Raw genomic sequence first — 17,073 nt, 5'->3', positions numbered from 1 at the left:
TTTAATGTGTTTGTGAATTTACAGTCGAGGTCTGACTCTGATTAGTCTTAGTGCAAAATGATTTTTATATTAAGAATAAAAATACTTTTTCATCTAGCAGTTTTCAGATCTCTTTTTCATTAACTCTAGAGCCTTCTGTAAGAATATCAAGTTTTTTTCCGTATAACTTTATATTTTATCTTATTTTCTCTACCACTACACTGTTTACAGCTTGGTCCAGTTAACCGACCTTTTAATATCCACATAAAACAAATATAAAATATAAATTACTCTTATTTTCTAAAATGACCGCACATTGTATCACGAGTAATACTATTATTTTAATTTTAGTTGTTTCCTTGTCTATTTTAACAGCGTTCTAATTTTTATGCTTTAGTTACTTTTATAACAATTAATAAAAAATACACATAAAAACCAAAAAATGTAGACTTTATTTGAATTCCTTTTTACATTTTTGCATTAATATTAATACTAGTATATAATATAGTAATAAAATAGAAGTTCATTATACTGTCATATTTAAAGCTGTATTAAAAGTATTTTTACCATGTAGATTAGATACTGTTACAAATGGCAAATGTTTGAAGTGTTGAAGTATACTGCGCCAGTCCTTCATCTTGCAAAAGTTACTGAAGCATGAGATGTGCTTCAAATCGATTTAAAGTACCGTTACCTATCGCTAGCAAGGATTATCGGTACATTTTAACTTCCACAGATTACTTCACCAAATGGATTTTTGCTGTTCCATTACTTAACAGTATAGTATCTGAATTGTTTGTTTGTTTAGAATTAAGCACAAAGCTACACAATGGGCTATTTGTGCTCTGCTCACCACGAGTATCGAAACCCGATTTCTAGCGGTGCGAGTCCGCAGGAATTCCGCTGTGTCACTGGGGGGGATCTGAAACTGACATTCATCTGGTGAATATATTCTACAAGGATGTAAATTTTTATAGTGGTTTAAGACATTAAAATTTTCAAATATTCAATTGTAATAAATATTGATGTTGCGTTAAATTATTTAAATAAATGTGGAAATACAAAAACATAACAAAACAAAACACAATGGCCTAGATACTTCAAAATAATGATCTATAAATTTCACCTCCTTCACCTATGAAAACCCAAAATTAGTGTTAACAAATCTAGGGAGAGAATTTATTAAGTACATGTGATACATTTTTTTATAAGTAATAAAGGTGTTAGTGCACACAATAACTCATTTTAATATTTTTTTGTGAATAATTTTTTTCTTTATGAATTTCTTTCATTGAAAATTAAACATAATATATGTAAGGCTTTACGTATAAATTTATAATTTTGTTTTAACGATGTAATGAGACTTGGCACTCACAACTAGACGATACCAGAAAAATGTTGGATTAAAGTTAGTTACAAATTCTTTTGTGAAAACTAGACTGAATAAAAGATCAAACAGATAAAATTGAAAAGTGATAAAAAAGAAACTGTAAAGCTTTACGTGGTAGTATATAATTAGTAAATTGTTTTCAGAAATGTCACCAACTTCTCTACAACACTAAAAACTATTAGCTCGTGTTCAAGTGTCGTGAAATTTCTTAAGCATGCCACAGGCTTTGAACAAACTCTCACTACCTATGTGTATGTGGGCCTTCCATGATGTAATTGTTGTAATGCTGTAGTTCTCCACTAATAGGAGAGTGACATGTTCCCTATACATGATCACTAGCTCATAATCATAGGCTCATCCTTTTCTCAGTAGTGTGTTTTGAGTTTTTAGTTAATTTATTTGACTACTTTCTTTCTTTAGTACTTGTATTGCAGGGGCGTAGATTTTTTTACACCCGATGGGGGGGGGGGGTGATTTTGCAACCACTTATGTGGACTGTTCAATTTGCAAATTGGTAATCTCTGATTACGTGAACCTCAAAGCTGTAAACATGCAGTCACAGAGTAATCTTGTTGCCACGATACTTGCATGTATACTTAGGCCTACTGACTGATACTTAAGAACTATCGCTTAGATCAAAAAGCTTAGAAGCACGCCTGTGTTAAAGATGTACATTTCGGCTACTGAATAAGCCTACATCTAGGCCTAATTATGTAATTCGATTGGTAGGAACACGAAAATCACAAGAACAAATACACAATCTGTAGGCCTGTGATGCAATAAAACAATTCAACAGACCAAACTGTAGGGGGGATGATTGTATGCACCATGCCTCCACATAAAATGAAGGGGGATGTATACCTTCCATCCCCCAGGATCTACGCCCCTGTTGTATTGCCTTTGTTTTTGCACTTTTGCTCCATTCATCTGATTGTAACTTCTCTAGCCATTACATTCCTACTTTATACTTCTTTCAAAATTATATGTCATGTAAGTCATTCAAAAAGGAAAAATCAAAGACATAGATATTACTTTTCAGGCATTTTCTCCAACTGATGCCATGGCAAGTGGAGACATCCTAGTCTGTTTATGGATTTGACATTCAGTTATTATCATTTGAGCTCATTTAGTGAGCACACTACTGTATGTGACAGGTCTTGGATCTAATTCAGTGGCACAGTAGTTTTGACATAATGGATAACTCAATTTCCAAAACTATATTGAGCTCTGATTAACTATGGGGTACTAACAAGTTAACTGATGATATTCACACTTTCTTACATCAGGTAGTTAGGTCCTGTCCATCTATTTCGTCTCCAATTCAAGTTTATAGTCACTTTGTTTGTCTTTTGTAGAACTCACTTTACTTGTAGACAATTTTGCCCAGCTCTTCCATCTCTGTTCTTTGTTTCTGGTATATAATAAGCTATATTTTGTACTGTACATTATAATATGTCTTTTTGTTTTACTTCTTGATGCTTTTGGATTTATCAGGTCCTTTTTGAGACATTTGGAATTTTCCTACAAAGTAGTCTTTTTTAAGCTTTCTACCCTTGCCCTCCATCAATAGAAACTTGCAGTCTCTTGCTACTAATATTTTTCTACATATCTTTTCTATATTTTACTTCATTCTGCACTGGGCTTTTCAAAAAGGTTCTGTCTGTCTTGACCATTATAAGTTACTAGGCAACAGTGTCTATGACTTTTCACCTCTTTCTTGGCAATAATTTCTTCCTTTTGTATATTCTTACATACCTCTTTAAAACATTGTTTGTTTATCACTCCCCTTCATTTTGTCTCTTTTTCCGATTGTGACCTTTATGTGGTTCTTTTGGCTGCTACGTACCTTTTCTTTGGTCTTCTACTTTTTGTATCATTTATTCTCCCAAACCATATTTTTCCTTTTTGTTTGTGACTGTCTTTATTTACATATTTATGTCTTCGATGCCTTCTGTACTCTCTATCAGAGTGGCTATTTGATGTTATTTACTATTTTCTTTCAAAGACCTGGGCTGCCTAGGAAGATGATATCTTTTACAATCTTTCTTCCCTTGTAAAACAGTCATTCTGATCCTAGTCATCTTTTTTGTCCGATATGGGTTATTCATTGCTATCTTCCTTGGACTGTCCCCTTTCACAGAAATTACCACTGCTTATTTTTATTATGGTAGACCATTTTCTCTCGGAACTTTTCTCTTTCTGCCTTAACTGATTGAGTTCACCAGCTCATCGATCTTGCACAATTTTTTTTGGCAAGTCTGATTGTACACTGTTTTGTGTCTCTCATTCTACCATATTTGGTATATCACAGCCAATAGCTTATATCTTTTCATCATTGGCATTTGGAGGAGATTTTATTGGCTGGTACATGAACTATAATTAACACATTCATATCTCGCTACTCTCATCATTGGGTGACCTTAAGTGCCTCTGGTTTTTACTTTCTTCCAGTTACCATTCTTTAGTCTGTCTAAAAACTCTAGCGTGGCGAGTTTTTCAGTCATCTTCATGTGTTTCATGACACCAGATTTTACCATTTCTACGAAGCAAAGCTAAAAGATGTAGGACATCAATATGTAAATTGCAAATTGTGATAGTTTACTATGCGTGCATATAGCCATATTTTGCACGTGATAATCTAGTGGTATAATGCTTACAGTGCAAAGAGTGGTACCATTTATCAAGTGAGAACATGCAAAAGAATGTATTCAGGGATAAGATTATTACTTACCTTTTATAAATGTTCTTCATATATGAAAAGTATAATTATTATGTTGCTGAAACGTTTAACAGGTATTTTCCAGCTACTATAATGAATATATCACTGTTGAAATGATAAATGCTTTATTTCTTGTAGGTGTAATACTGGAATGTTTAATTTTTTTATTTCTCAGTGTTTTTTGTTAACAGAAAGTTAAACAGATTGTTTTTTTTAGTATGTACAATGAACAGTTCTAAAGTTTCCATTAGCTCAAGAAACTGGCCATAAAATATGTTGTAGCCAACGGTTATGAAGTGTTACTTTTCTGAAGTAATTGACTGTAGAGTGTGCTCAACTCAGTATGGTACTTAAGTGTTTATTCACTCAAATACATTTAAAAATATGTTTCTTTGCTAAATGTTCTTTATTATGTTTGTGTAGAGAGTGAAATTGATGTACGCTACTATGTTTGGGGCCTTTATGTATTCAAACACAGCTATGTAAAGTAATATACATGAACTAAAGAAAATGCATTCACTTTACCAGTGAATAATGTATGAACAATTACACTATTATCTTGTTTTAAGTGACTGTTTACTCTTACAGTGAAATCTTAGTACCTATGAAAAGAGCATAAAAAAGAAAATTTCATGTCTTTTTAGGATAACCTCTATGATAATTTGGTCAACAAAGAAAGCAATACTGATATATACAAAAACCCAATCAAAAAACTTTATTTATCAAAGAGTATTCTATTCCTCAAGAAATAACTTCTAAAACCACGTTTCAGTATGTTAATTATATACCAGATCAGAACTGGTACAGTATGTATTACATGATTTCTTGGCTATTACAGTCATGAGAAAACGTCGTCAAGAGATTACCGTTCTTGTTTGTTTGTTTGAAGTTAAGCACAAAGCAACGCTATGTCTATCAAGTTCAACGATGTCACTTGTAAAATACCTTGAAATACCTATTTTCATTACCGAAATAGACAATACGCACTGGTTGAATTGCAGAAAACAACATTTACCTAGTTTTAGTTGTTGGTGCAAGGTTGGAATGGAGGTCGAGATTCATGATGACGAGAAACCCTAAAGTTGTGAATGGAAATCCTAAAGTTGCGAATGGTTTGTTTTGTTTTGAATTTCGCGCAAAGCTACATGAGGGCTATCTGCGCTAACCGTCCCTGATTGTGCAGTGTAAGACTAGAGGAAAGGCAGTTAGTCATCACCACCCACCGCTAACTTTTGGGTGGTGATGACTAGCTGCCTTCCCTCGACTTGTAATCTGAGGGTCGCGAGTTCGAATCCCCGTCACACCGAACACGCTTTCCCTTTCAGCCGTAGAAGCGTTATAGTGTGATGATGATTCAAACTCACGACCCTCAGCTTATGAGTCAAGTGCTTTATTCACCTGTCCATATCGGGCCACGTTGCGGATGTAGTCATTTTTAGGTTTCTGTCGAAGTTAAAGCGTTCAAAAACGTTATAATCCAAAATAATGAAGACAAGAACACTGCGAAGCCAAAAGAACTAAGAAGAAAATACTTTGTAATCACTTCCATTGCATTATATCGTTCATGATTGACATTCATAGACATGCTTTATCAGACCTGAACGAAGCTGGTCTTATGAAATAGTTGAAGAACAATTCTTGTTGTTTATGCTAAGTGCATATCTACGTCATGGTGGAGTGACGCCTAAAAACGTAGTCTTGATGTTTTGGGAAGACTTTTTATCAACAGCAATAAAACATTTTGAGAATTGCATTGTATATTTCGAAGTAAGAGATCAATTACTAAACTTGTGCCATGCTTTATATCACAAGTTAGCTTATTTATCTTGTTCAAAGTTACTATCAAAACAAGGCAATTTCTATTAACTGGAATCACGATTTTGAGTTAATATAGATTGCAAAAAACCTTTAGAATTGAAATATGATGCATATTTAGTTACTAAGTTTTAGCTAGAGCAAGAAAAACTTTTTCCAAGTAACATACACATGAAAGTTCTCTTCGAATTAAAAAAAAAATTGTTCTGAGATTCGCAACGTCTTTTTTAAAATTTGTTCGTTTATGCGAAAATGGTTTCAAACATAAAATGTAATAATGAGAGGAAGTAGTTACTTTGAACCAGGAAAGGAAAAATAGTTAAAACAAAATAACATAGCGATTTACGTTAAGAGAAAGTCTTACCCAAGAGTGAACACACATAACCAAGAAATAGTTTTAAAACAAAACTCATCAAATGATTTTTTTAAATATGTAAATAAGGACAGCAATAATTATTGGTATTTCCACTTCTGCTTAAAACATCGTGAGTGAAATGAATGGTAGACTAAAAGGAGATGAGAATAAAAACTTTCATGGTTATGAAAAGCTGACTTAAACGAACATAAATGCAATAATATTGTTAGCTTAACCCTGATGGTTTTTCAAATATCAGTTGTTCCAAAGCTTCAATTGGAAAAAATAACGTAATTTATGTTCTAGTCAAACTAGATTAAAATAATTTTAATTATAATTTCACTCATAAAGCAATTAACAAGTCGATAATTATACGTTTAGCTCATTTAAGTACATGCCGTATGCTTTAAGATGTTTTTATTTAGTGCTAAGCTACAAAATGGGGTATCTTCACTCTGGCCTTCGGGGGAAATGGAATGAACTTATCACTGATCGCGGACAAACTATCAACCAATTTTAAATAAATTTACAGTTTGCTATGTTTTCCCAATTATTAGAATAGTATTTAAAACGTGATAATAGTAATAATCAAACAACAACTTTAAAATTAATAGTTTTTAATGTCTATCTGTAAGGTACATGAACATTTTTTAAAACAATGCCATGCGGTGAACAATTTGATAAGCTATTTTTTGTGGTACAAACATACAATTTCACATTAAATATGCTTGGAAATCTTCTTAATTAGTGAACAAGAGTGGAGCTATTTCTCCTCACCTGCAAACTCATTTAAAGCACAAATATAAAAAAATCCTAGAATACTGGATATTTTTAATTCAAACTCAGCGTCATCTACTGGAGAAATATTCCAAATTTTACAAGAACAAGTGAAACAAATAACGCTTTGAAAACATAACATTACTCGACATTATTTACAAGTTAAATTTTAAAAGCTTCATTTACATTGAACGTCATAACGAATGAATCTGCACTCTGAACAATAGACAACAATAATTGTGAAGCACGCATACCATAATCTTTAACATCGTATTTCCAGGTCGAAGAAATGCTATCAATCATCATGTGTTTTTGTGTTTTCTTTTTCGCGATACTGTAATTCAGTTCTTTACGGATTTCAACCGTTACCAAAGCTTACAAGTAATGAGTTTCACTTTTTGCCAGTTTAGAGGTTCGTATCATAATTATTTTGCTAAATACTCGTTATTTCATACAAATTTATAGATCTATAAATAAACTTATATTCACTTTTACGGTATTTATAAGCAAGTTCAGAAAAAGTAAAATATTCTTATTACGTTTACCAATGTTCTCAGAATATTTATAATAGAGGTTTCTTTTGTTTTATATATATATCAATGCACACACACACACATACGAAAAAAAGATTCTCACTTCTACCCTTTAAAATAATGAACTACAAACCTGGATAACAAGCACGCTTTTAGCTTTTATGATTGCTATTTTTTTTTTGCTTTTTATTTAAAAAAAAGAAGAAATATGGTTGCATTATCTTCACTAAACAACAAACACGTGGTATCGACAAAGATTCTGTCCTGATGATACAGTTAATTTAGTTGTTTACGACTTGGAAATAATACCACTATTACATTTCCTTGCATATTGTTTTCATATCCTACAGAAGAAAATTGAGGCAGTTACAAGCATAAGTGGACAGTCTTGATTTTATATTTCCTTTTTATATGGATATGTACGAATTCAAATGGTTTTATATTTTAGAAACTAACTGTTTAAAAAGAAAACGTTTGAGGTTGTAGCTTAATTTATTTCTTACTGAATACTTCCCATATATATCAATACGCTTGGACTCTATTGTAATACATTCTAAACAATACAAAGACACGTAAACTTATAATTATTTAACAATTAAATCTTACGCACATGCTATACATGTACATAGGTACTTCTAAATTAGTATTTTCACACACCCGTTATAAATAAATACGTGTTATGAGAATAATTCGACACTTTGATTGTTGAGTTTCACGCAAAGCTATACGAGGGATATCTGCGCTAGTTACCCCTAATTCTGATGTGATTGGCAAGAAGGAAGGCAGCTAGTCAACACTAATCGCCAACTGTTTGGCTATTCTAATCGACAAGTGGGATTTCATAGTTATTTTTATAAAACATCTATTGTTCCAAAGTGAGAAGCGCGATTTTGTTTTGGCGGTAACGGGATGCAAACCATAGAACCTCAGTTCTATAGTTCGACACATTAATCACTGGGCCCCACTCGGCTCTTGTAGCTTAACACTGTGACTAACTGGCAAATATGTGATGATTTCAAATCATTTGCTACATTTTATTTAGGCAGAATAATCAAAGCGCTGAAATTTAACATTTGAAGTGCAAAGTATTGAAAATATATTAAATAAATTAACATTCTATTGTAATTGTATATTGCCAGCAAGCAATCGTCTCGAGTGGATAGAAAATATTACTTAAACAGTGCACTTTCCCCACATTCTCTCTGTGTGTTTATTATATATATATATGTATGAAACACGGCCAATTTGCAAATTGAACAGTTTTACACGTAGCTCGCGGAGGAATTGACAGTTAAGTTTGCTAGCTATTTCCAAGTTCTCAGTTATTTCATAAGCTCGTACCGGTGAGTACATTGTTTTATCAGGAAAAGCCGTACTTCATCTTATAAGCTATATGATGTAAGCTTGAATATGCCAAGCATCTCAGATATTTTTGATAAAATCGTATCCACGTTTTCAGAAGATTTATGTTCGTATCATAGGTTTTCTGTAAAAAACGAAAGGAGCCAAGAGTGGTAAAGTTAAGAAGTTCAAACACACGATCAACCTGGTAACATTCCTGACCTTACACATACCATTCTCTTAGATCCTTTATATCTTCCTTTTTCTGAAGTTTCTCTGTTGTTTTTATAGTTCCGTTCACGTGCATTTGTTGTTCACTGATTAGTGCTGGGCTGTTAGCGACAGCAGGAAACTCATAGTTTTTACTCTCGTCGATTTTATACGAGCCGTCAGTCCGATTTCTGAGCCTGTATAATACTAACGCTATTAGCACTATCAAAATTAACAGACCGGCTATAATACCAATTACAAGAGCAGTATTGTCTGCTGAACTTTTAGGTTTTTGGTTTAGTTTTGGCAACTCCTTGTTCTTTGGCATTTCTGGAATAGGAACCTGGTACACTGACGGAGGGTGTTGTGTTATTTGATTACCACTCGATGTCGGTACCGCAGTGGTGCTTCGCTCAACTTTGTCTGATACATTTCCTTCCTGTTGTGAAATAGTTGGCGAGATGGGATAAGGTTGGACTGGTGCACGAAACACAGGTACTACAATCTCAGAGACAATACGAGAACTGTCAGAAGTAACAATGATAGCATCAAACCCCGATCCCTCTGTACAATCTTCCTCGTCGTCACAAATGGTTTCTTCAACAACAGGAGTCAGTGCTCCAGGCCACTGGGGATGTGTAGTAGATGTCGTGGGGTGTGGTTCAGAGGTAGGTGATATGTACACAGGTGTGATGAGGTCGTCTCCTAAATCAAGTAATTAAAAGTCCGAGTTGTTGATAAGATTTTTTATTAACATCACTTAGCCATCTTAAGCATTATCCCTTTTCAAAAGACAATTTAAAGGAATTCATTATAAATAAGTGTTGTTTTTTTTAATAATAAGTATGTAACAAGTAATCAGTATCAACAAGACAGTGTTTAAAATAAACTTATTGGTACAGAACAATACTATCGAATCTCGCACTTACTTTGGCTAATTTGTTTTTGAATTGTTTAAAAAACAAGTATTTGAAATTTTGTCGCAATTATTTCAAATTGTTTAAATACAGTCTGTTAACATGTTAATATTTTTAACTGTACTTGAATAGTAAATTTCTAAATAAAAAATTACAATTAAACACAAACATAATTTGACTACAGTTTACGGGCTCCTCCCCGCTACTACAGCGGTAAGTCTAGTGATTTACAACTCTAAAATCAGGGGTTCGATTCCCTTGTGAGCTCAGAGGATGGTCCAATGTGGCTTTACTATAATAAAACACACATATACAATTTATGGATATTTAAAAAATAATAAACATATATAGTGCTAAATTAAACTGTCAAAATGTTCAGGTTTGTATACTTATTTTTTTTCTTATAAATTTCAAAGCTGACTCATTGAAAATTTTAACAAACTATATTGACAGACTGTGTGTAGCTATGTTTTACTATACGAAGAAATAAGTTATGTCAAGTGTTTTAAACCTTAATAAATTTAATCACAGTTCAAAGATACTGTTATTTCTGATACATCGAATAAAGTTAACCATCTCTAAAAAACACACACTTTACTGTTCCAACAGTGATAACAAAGATATTTTACATAGCATAGCAACAATGTTCTCTCTAAAACCTATCTCCGGCATGGCCACGTGGGTTAAGGCGTTCGACTGGTAATCTGAGGGTCGCGGGTTCGAATCCCCGACGCACCAAACATGCCCCCCATTTCAGCTGTGGGGCGTTATAATGTGACAGTCAATCCCTACTATTCATTGGTATAAAAGTAGTCCAAGAGTTGGCGGTGGGTGGTGATGACTAGCTGCTTTCCCTCTAGTCTTACACTGCTAAATTAGGGACGGCTAGCACAGATAGCCATCGTGTAGCTTTGAGCGAAATTCAAAAACAAACACTCTTTAAAACCACTTTTTAAAATGAAATTTAACTTGTTGTTGTTGTTTAATTACCAAGGCCAAAAATTCATTCAATTCTTTAAACAGAACAACACTCAGTAATCTAAGAAAAAATAAGTATTAAAGTAGACTGTATCAGCAAGTGCAACTGCTTAATTGTCTTCAGATTCACCCCACAGAGCTACACAAGGGATAACTGTCCTAACTATCCATCATTTTTAAGACTCTCCAGAAGGCACGTAGTTAACAGCATCCACTAGCAACTCTTGAGCTACTATGACCAAACAGTGGGATTTGAGTATCGTTGTGAAAATGCACTTACGGTCCCAATGTGAGTAGCGAGGTTTTTGTTTTTTTTCGGCAAGGGGACGCTAACCCAATGGGCCATGCCGGGGCCAACAAGGGCAAATTCGATGTGTTTTAAAACTAATTTTTTAAAAATTAAGATTTATATATCTGTGATTACTTGATTCATAAGGCCAGTTTAAGCGATTCTGTTACGCGAATAGATATGTAGTAATCTAATAATATAAAACAATATTTCTAGTATCTCTTAACATGCATTAACATAATTTAATGTTAATAGAGCTGGGGGGGGGGAAACACTCAAGGATCTGTTATAAACTGCCAATTACAATCCTGAATTGGCCATGAATGGCCAGGTAGTTAGGGCGCTCGACTCCTAATCTAAGGGTAGCGAGTTCGAATCCTTGTCACACCGAATATGCTCGTCTTTTCAGCCATGGGGGCGTTATAATGTGATAGGTCAGTCCCATACTTCATTGATAAAACAGTAACCAAAAGTATGGCGGCAGTTGGTGATGACTAGCTACGTTCCTTCTAGTCTTACGCTGCTAAATTAGGGACGGCTAGCAAAAAATTTATTACAATCCCGGAACTCTTTTTGAACCAACACATTTCAAGATTTCTGTTTTTCTTCGGAATATATGTATTAACAGAAACGCCACCTTACGCAATAGTATTCACTAATCGGAGTATTCGTACTTTATCTGACAAAAGCTGGTAGATTGTTTGTTTGTTTTGGAATTTCGCACAAAGGAGGAGAGAGGGTAATATTTTTTTAACAGATAAGCGTTCACACATCTAATTACATTTTAATTCTAAAAAAATCTAATGACATAAATATAATTAATGAAAACGCCTTATTAATGTTTTAAATAATATTCGAACAGAATATGTTGCGTAAAAATGTCTAGTAAGTGTAGACATCCAACCTTTATGATATAACTTAATACAGTATAAATATCTAGCAGTTCTACGAATAACTATACCCTGATATACGTAAGTTTTAGAAACATATAACAATTCCATGATAAACACTATCTTCGTACACGTGAATTGTAGAAACGTCTAGCAATGTTCCATACAACAATATCCCAATGTATGAGAACTGTAGAAAAAAAATCACAATTCTACGAAAAATAATGTTCTAAAGTAAGTCTGTTTGTTTGTTTGGGAATTTCGCACAAAGCTACTCGAGGGCTATCTGTGCTAGCCGTCCCTAATTTAGCAGTGTAAGACTAGAGGGAAGGCAGCTAGTCATCACCACCCACCGCCAACTCTTGGGCTACTCTTTTACCAACGAATAGTGGGATTGACCGTCACATTATACACCCCCATGGCTGGGAGGGCGAGCATGTTTAGCGCGACGCGGGCGCGAACCCGCGACCCTCGGATTACGAGTCGCACGCCTTATGCGCTTGGCCATGCCAGACCTAAAGCTGGTAGAACAGATGGTTAAGGCGTTCGATTCGTGATCTCAAGGAAGCGCGTTCGAATTCTCGTTATACCCAACATGTTCGCGTTTTCAGCAGTGGGGGCGTTATAATGTGACGGTTAATACTACTATTCGTTGGTAAAAGAGTAGCGCAAGAGTTAGTGTTGGGTGGTGACGACTAGCTGCCTTCCCTCTAATCTTACACTGCTAAATTTGGGACGGCTAGCGCAGATAAACCTCGTGTAGCTGCGCGAAATTCAAAACAAACCAATCACTTGACAAATTTTGAAAAAGTGAACATTGTATAAAAATTGTTTTTTTTTTTTTTTAAACTACTGCATTGGAAAAGTGTTTGGATGGTGCTGATATAAACTGTAATATTTTTATATCTTTGAAATGATACCGTTTATTGAAAAAATAAAATTGTTTAAATAACTTTACTTTTATGGTACTATATTCACAAATTATTTAATTAATAATATTATCAAACCCTCAAGTACAGTTTTAGTGTGTATTTTTCTTATAGCCGAGCCATATCGGCTATTTGCTGTGTTTACCGGGGAAATCGAACCGCTGTCCCAGTTCTAGTGAAAGCTGTGTCTTGTTGTGATGAGAGTACTTTTATTTACAGTTATATTCTGTAATAACAAAATGGTTGTTGTATATATCACAGTTATTTTCTAATATGAATCTTGAATACAAAAAGTTTGAAATATTTTCTGAATGTATGTTTCTGGTAACATTCAATAGATGACGTCACTATATTTATTATTTCAGTCACCTACGTAGGTACATATATACACACACTTCGTCCATTGTAGTAAGATGTTTGTTTCTTTTTAACTGAGGCATAGAGGTTGATAAAATGGCTCTGAATTTCAAATACAAATAGTTCCATTACCTCTTGATCTGTTAGAGAAATAAGTACAGTTTTGGTGTCAGGAAGCCAAACTTTTTCGATTGACGCATTTGGCCACATCTAAGTTTTATAGATTAATTCACTCTAATCCTGCTCTAAAATAATTTCAGTTTAAGGTAGGCTACTAAAGGTCTTGATGTGTAATAAAATCGAATCAGGTATACGTGTGTCCCACGCTTGGTATTGCTGGGGAACAAAAATATAGCTAATAAAAGTTGAAATAGGACTCCGAGATTAATTTACTTTTGTTTTGGTTAAAAGTATTTCTAGTACAAATGAATAACGAGAGTCATGAGAAAAGATCAATATTGACATATTATTAATGCTACGTAGCGAAAAATATTGAAAATAATATATATTTAGTTGATATTTCAAATTCAAACTGTTTGACAGCAACTTAACAGCTTTTCTTTTAACTCAAGGAAATTCACCAGGGGTAATGATCAAACATCGCGGATATTTAACGTACCTGATCCAAATTCAATCACACCACAGTCGTCTTCGTCATCAAAACAGCCGGATTCTGAAGCCGGAAACACCAGATCATCGCCTTCAAAAGAAATCTTTGATCGAGGCTGTCGTAACAAAGTTGGCGTTAATAAGTAAATGTGGGTCAAATATTGAGAAAAGTTAAAATTAAATATACAGCAAAGAATCTTACAGGTGAAAGTAAAAAAAAATTATAGCTTTTATACATTTTAAAGATTTTTCTATGTAAATAACGAAAGCAACGGATTCAAGTTCCACCCATATTAAACTTGTGTTTTTCTAAATTATTTAATACTAGCAGAAACGCCGCCTTAGGGCGGCTGTTAGGGCGGCTGTTTCTGCTAGTAATTACTAATTGTAGTATTCATACCAAATTGAAAACATCAGAAAAAGCGGACTTTTTCTAAAAAAGGTTATTTAAAATTAAGCACAAAACTACGCAATGGGCTATCTATGTTCTGCCTACCACGGGTATCGAAACATGGTTTCTATCGTTGAAAGTCCACAGACATGCCGCTGTAATACCGGTAATATTTAAAGACATGTTTTTTTCTGGTACGTACTGAAAATATTGAATTTGAATTTTTGAATTTCGCGCAAAACTATACGAGGGCTATCTGCGCTAGCCGTCCCTAATTTTGCAGTGTAAGACTAGAGGGAAGGCAGCTAGTCATCATCACCAACCGCCAACTCTTGGGCTACTCTTTTAACAACGAATAGAGGGATTGACCGTTACATTATAACGCCCTCACGGCTGAAAGGGCGAGCATGTTTGGCGCGGCGGGGATGCGAACCCGTTACCCTCAGATTGCGAGTCGCACGCCTTAACCCACCTGGCCATGCTGGGCCCGTACTGAAAGTGTTCAGCTTGTGCTCTTTAGCCCCGCCCAACTCATTACATCAAAATGATTTATTGTATAGAGCTCAAAATTTTCGCAAATTTTGCTGACATAATTTGTAATGGTTTTATATGTCAAAAGTGGTTCCATTTATTGAAAAATTAATAACTTTTTAAGAACTCAAGTTTCTCAGCACTACATTTAAAAATTACATAAATAAAAATATAATAAAACCTTCAAGTACAGTCTTAGTGAATATCATGTTATTGTTGTGAGGACAGTAACCTTTATTTTAAATTGTTTTATTATAAAGAAATATTTGTTACACACCACAGTTATTTTTCAAACTGTCTGAACTTTGAATACCCAAAGTGTGAAATTTTTATGGATTTTTTATTGTGGTGCTATTGAATAAATGGTGCAACAATTTCGGTTACATACATAGATAGTGACATAAACGTTTCGTCCATTCGAGTAAGATATAAGATTATTCACTAGAATGGTTAACGAACAAGATTTTTTTTAACAAAACTGTGTAAATGAGTGTCAACTGGTTTGCTTACTTGTTAAGTTATTTGAACTGTGCATAATGAACTTACCACATTCATCAACGTGTTATATATGGACACAAAAATAATGAAACTGCAATTACTATTAGACAAGCTAGCTGAGGTCGTGAGGTTAATACGCTTCTTTCAGAGAAGAAAGCTTAGTGATATATATATAAGAAATATAAAATGTTCTGATTTGGTATGCCTTTCTGTACCATCCCAGAGTAAAGCTAGGGATAAAAAGAGGAAAGAAAAATAAATATTTGGAACATAATTATTCAAATGAATTAGTTGAAATTTTTGATATAGAAAGATATTTTCGTTTAAGTGTGGTACATCTGTTAAACAATAATAATTTCCTAAATATTTTCTGTTTCATATACATACCTGTTGCATTTGCGCATGGAAACCAAATTTTTGGTTCGAGTCGAATGGGATAGACACAAGGAGTTCCACATCTCCTTCTATGGTTATTCTAGGATCATTTTCTGCTCCTAGGTCTAATAAACGATGACCATTGAACACCAAGCCAGCAAGAATACCTTGAAAGGATCGTTCAATTTTTCCACCCACGGGGTTCTTTTTCCCACCAATTTGAGCCTTGGAGTGGCTGTTGAATACAGTCAGTTGTCTCCCTAAAAATATGGTTGTAAATTAGAGTATTGCACTGGTTGTTAAACCTGCTCACCTGTTTCATAAAATATGGGCCCAAAGTAAAATACTGGAATGAACACTGAACATTTAGCTCTCTCAGTAGAAAATATACGTAAATTGAAATACGAGGTTAGCTTAGCAGTCCTGTTGTTTTCAGCCTGAAGAACAATTGTGATGTTTAAGCTGAGTAGTCAGGTTAGAAATGTGAAAAATTCAGGAGAAATGCCGACCAACAGAATTGAGTGCACTCAATCAGTATCGTCTTCTGCCCACACCACTATTCTCTCTCTCTGTATATATATAATTTTAGCGGATTTATTTGTTGTTAAGCACAAAGCTACATACTGGGCTGTATGTGTTGTGTTCACCAAGGCTATTGAACTAACACGGTTTTTAGTTATAAGTCTTTAGACTCACCGTTGAGCCACTGTGGAGGGAGGAATGAACAGCGGGATTGACTTGTACACCTATAACATTCACTCAGTTCAGAGTAAGGGTTCAGCGTGTTAATCAGGAAATTATGGCTTGAACGTTGGCCATTACACAGTACTCAATACCGCAAAGTAGTTTCATTTAGAAAGTTGAATGTATATTATTAAAATATAAAAATTGGCGCTGAATACACTCAAATGTTTTAATAAAAAATGGAATATCTATGGAACATGCTCAAATTTGTGAATATGAAAATAAAAATAATAAAGTATTTGTTGAATGTATTTAACTGATTCAGTCTTCTGTAGTGTAAAATTAACAATCAGAACATAATAACCAAACTCTAACTCTCTTACGAAGAACGAAATTAAACATTAGAGCATCGTATTTAAAGTGCACCCCATGGCATATTGTACAAAATCAATCATTAATAAAATAATCTAACCAAGCTTTGTTCTGTATAGAAGAAACAATCAAAA

General features: G+C 34.0%; 1 protein-coding gene across 2 annotated transcripts in view; it reads right to left on the bottom strand.

The window, feature by feature from the left end:
• Positions 1-6,858: 6,858 nt before the first annotated feature.
• Positions 6,859-17,073, bottom strand: part of LOC143232620 (neurexin 1-like) — a 261,643-nt gene continuing 251,428 nt past the window's right edge. For both annotated transcript variants that reach the window (XM_076468253.1, XM_076468254.1), the window contains exons 16-18: positions 15,896-16,143; positions 14,099-14,204; positions 6,859-9,824 (exon numbers count right to left, since the gene is read on the bottom strand). In XM_076468253.1, the coding sequence (XP_076324368.1) occupies positions 9,133-9,824; positions 14,099-14,204; positions 15,896-16,143 (1,046 nt within the window). In that variant the 3' untranslated portion in view covers positions 6,859-9,132. The remainder of the gene's footprint in view (positions 9,825-14,098; positions 14,205-15,895; positions 16,144-17,073) is intronic.

The sequence above is a fragment of the Tachypleus tridentatus genome, chromosome 11 (assembly GCF_004210375.1).
Source record: "Tachypleus tridentatus isolate NWPU-2018 chromosome 11, ASM421037v1, whole genome shotgun sequence".
Lineage (NCBI taxonomy): Eukaryota > Metazoa > Arthropoda > Merostomata > Xiphosura > Limulidae > Tachypleus > Tachypleus tridentatus.
The sequence above is the reverse complement of the archived record's forward strand: the minus strand, read 5'-3'. Positions and strand labels throughout refer to the sequence as shown.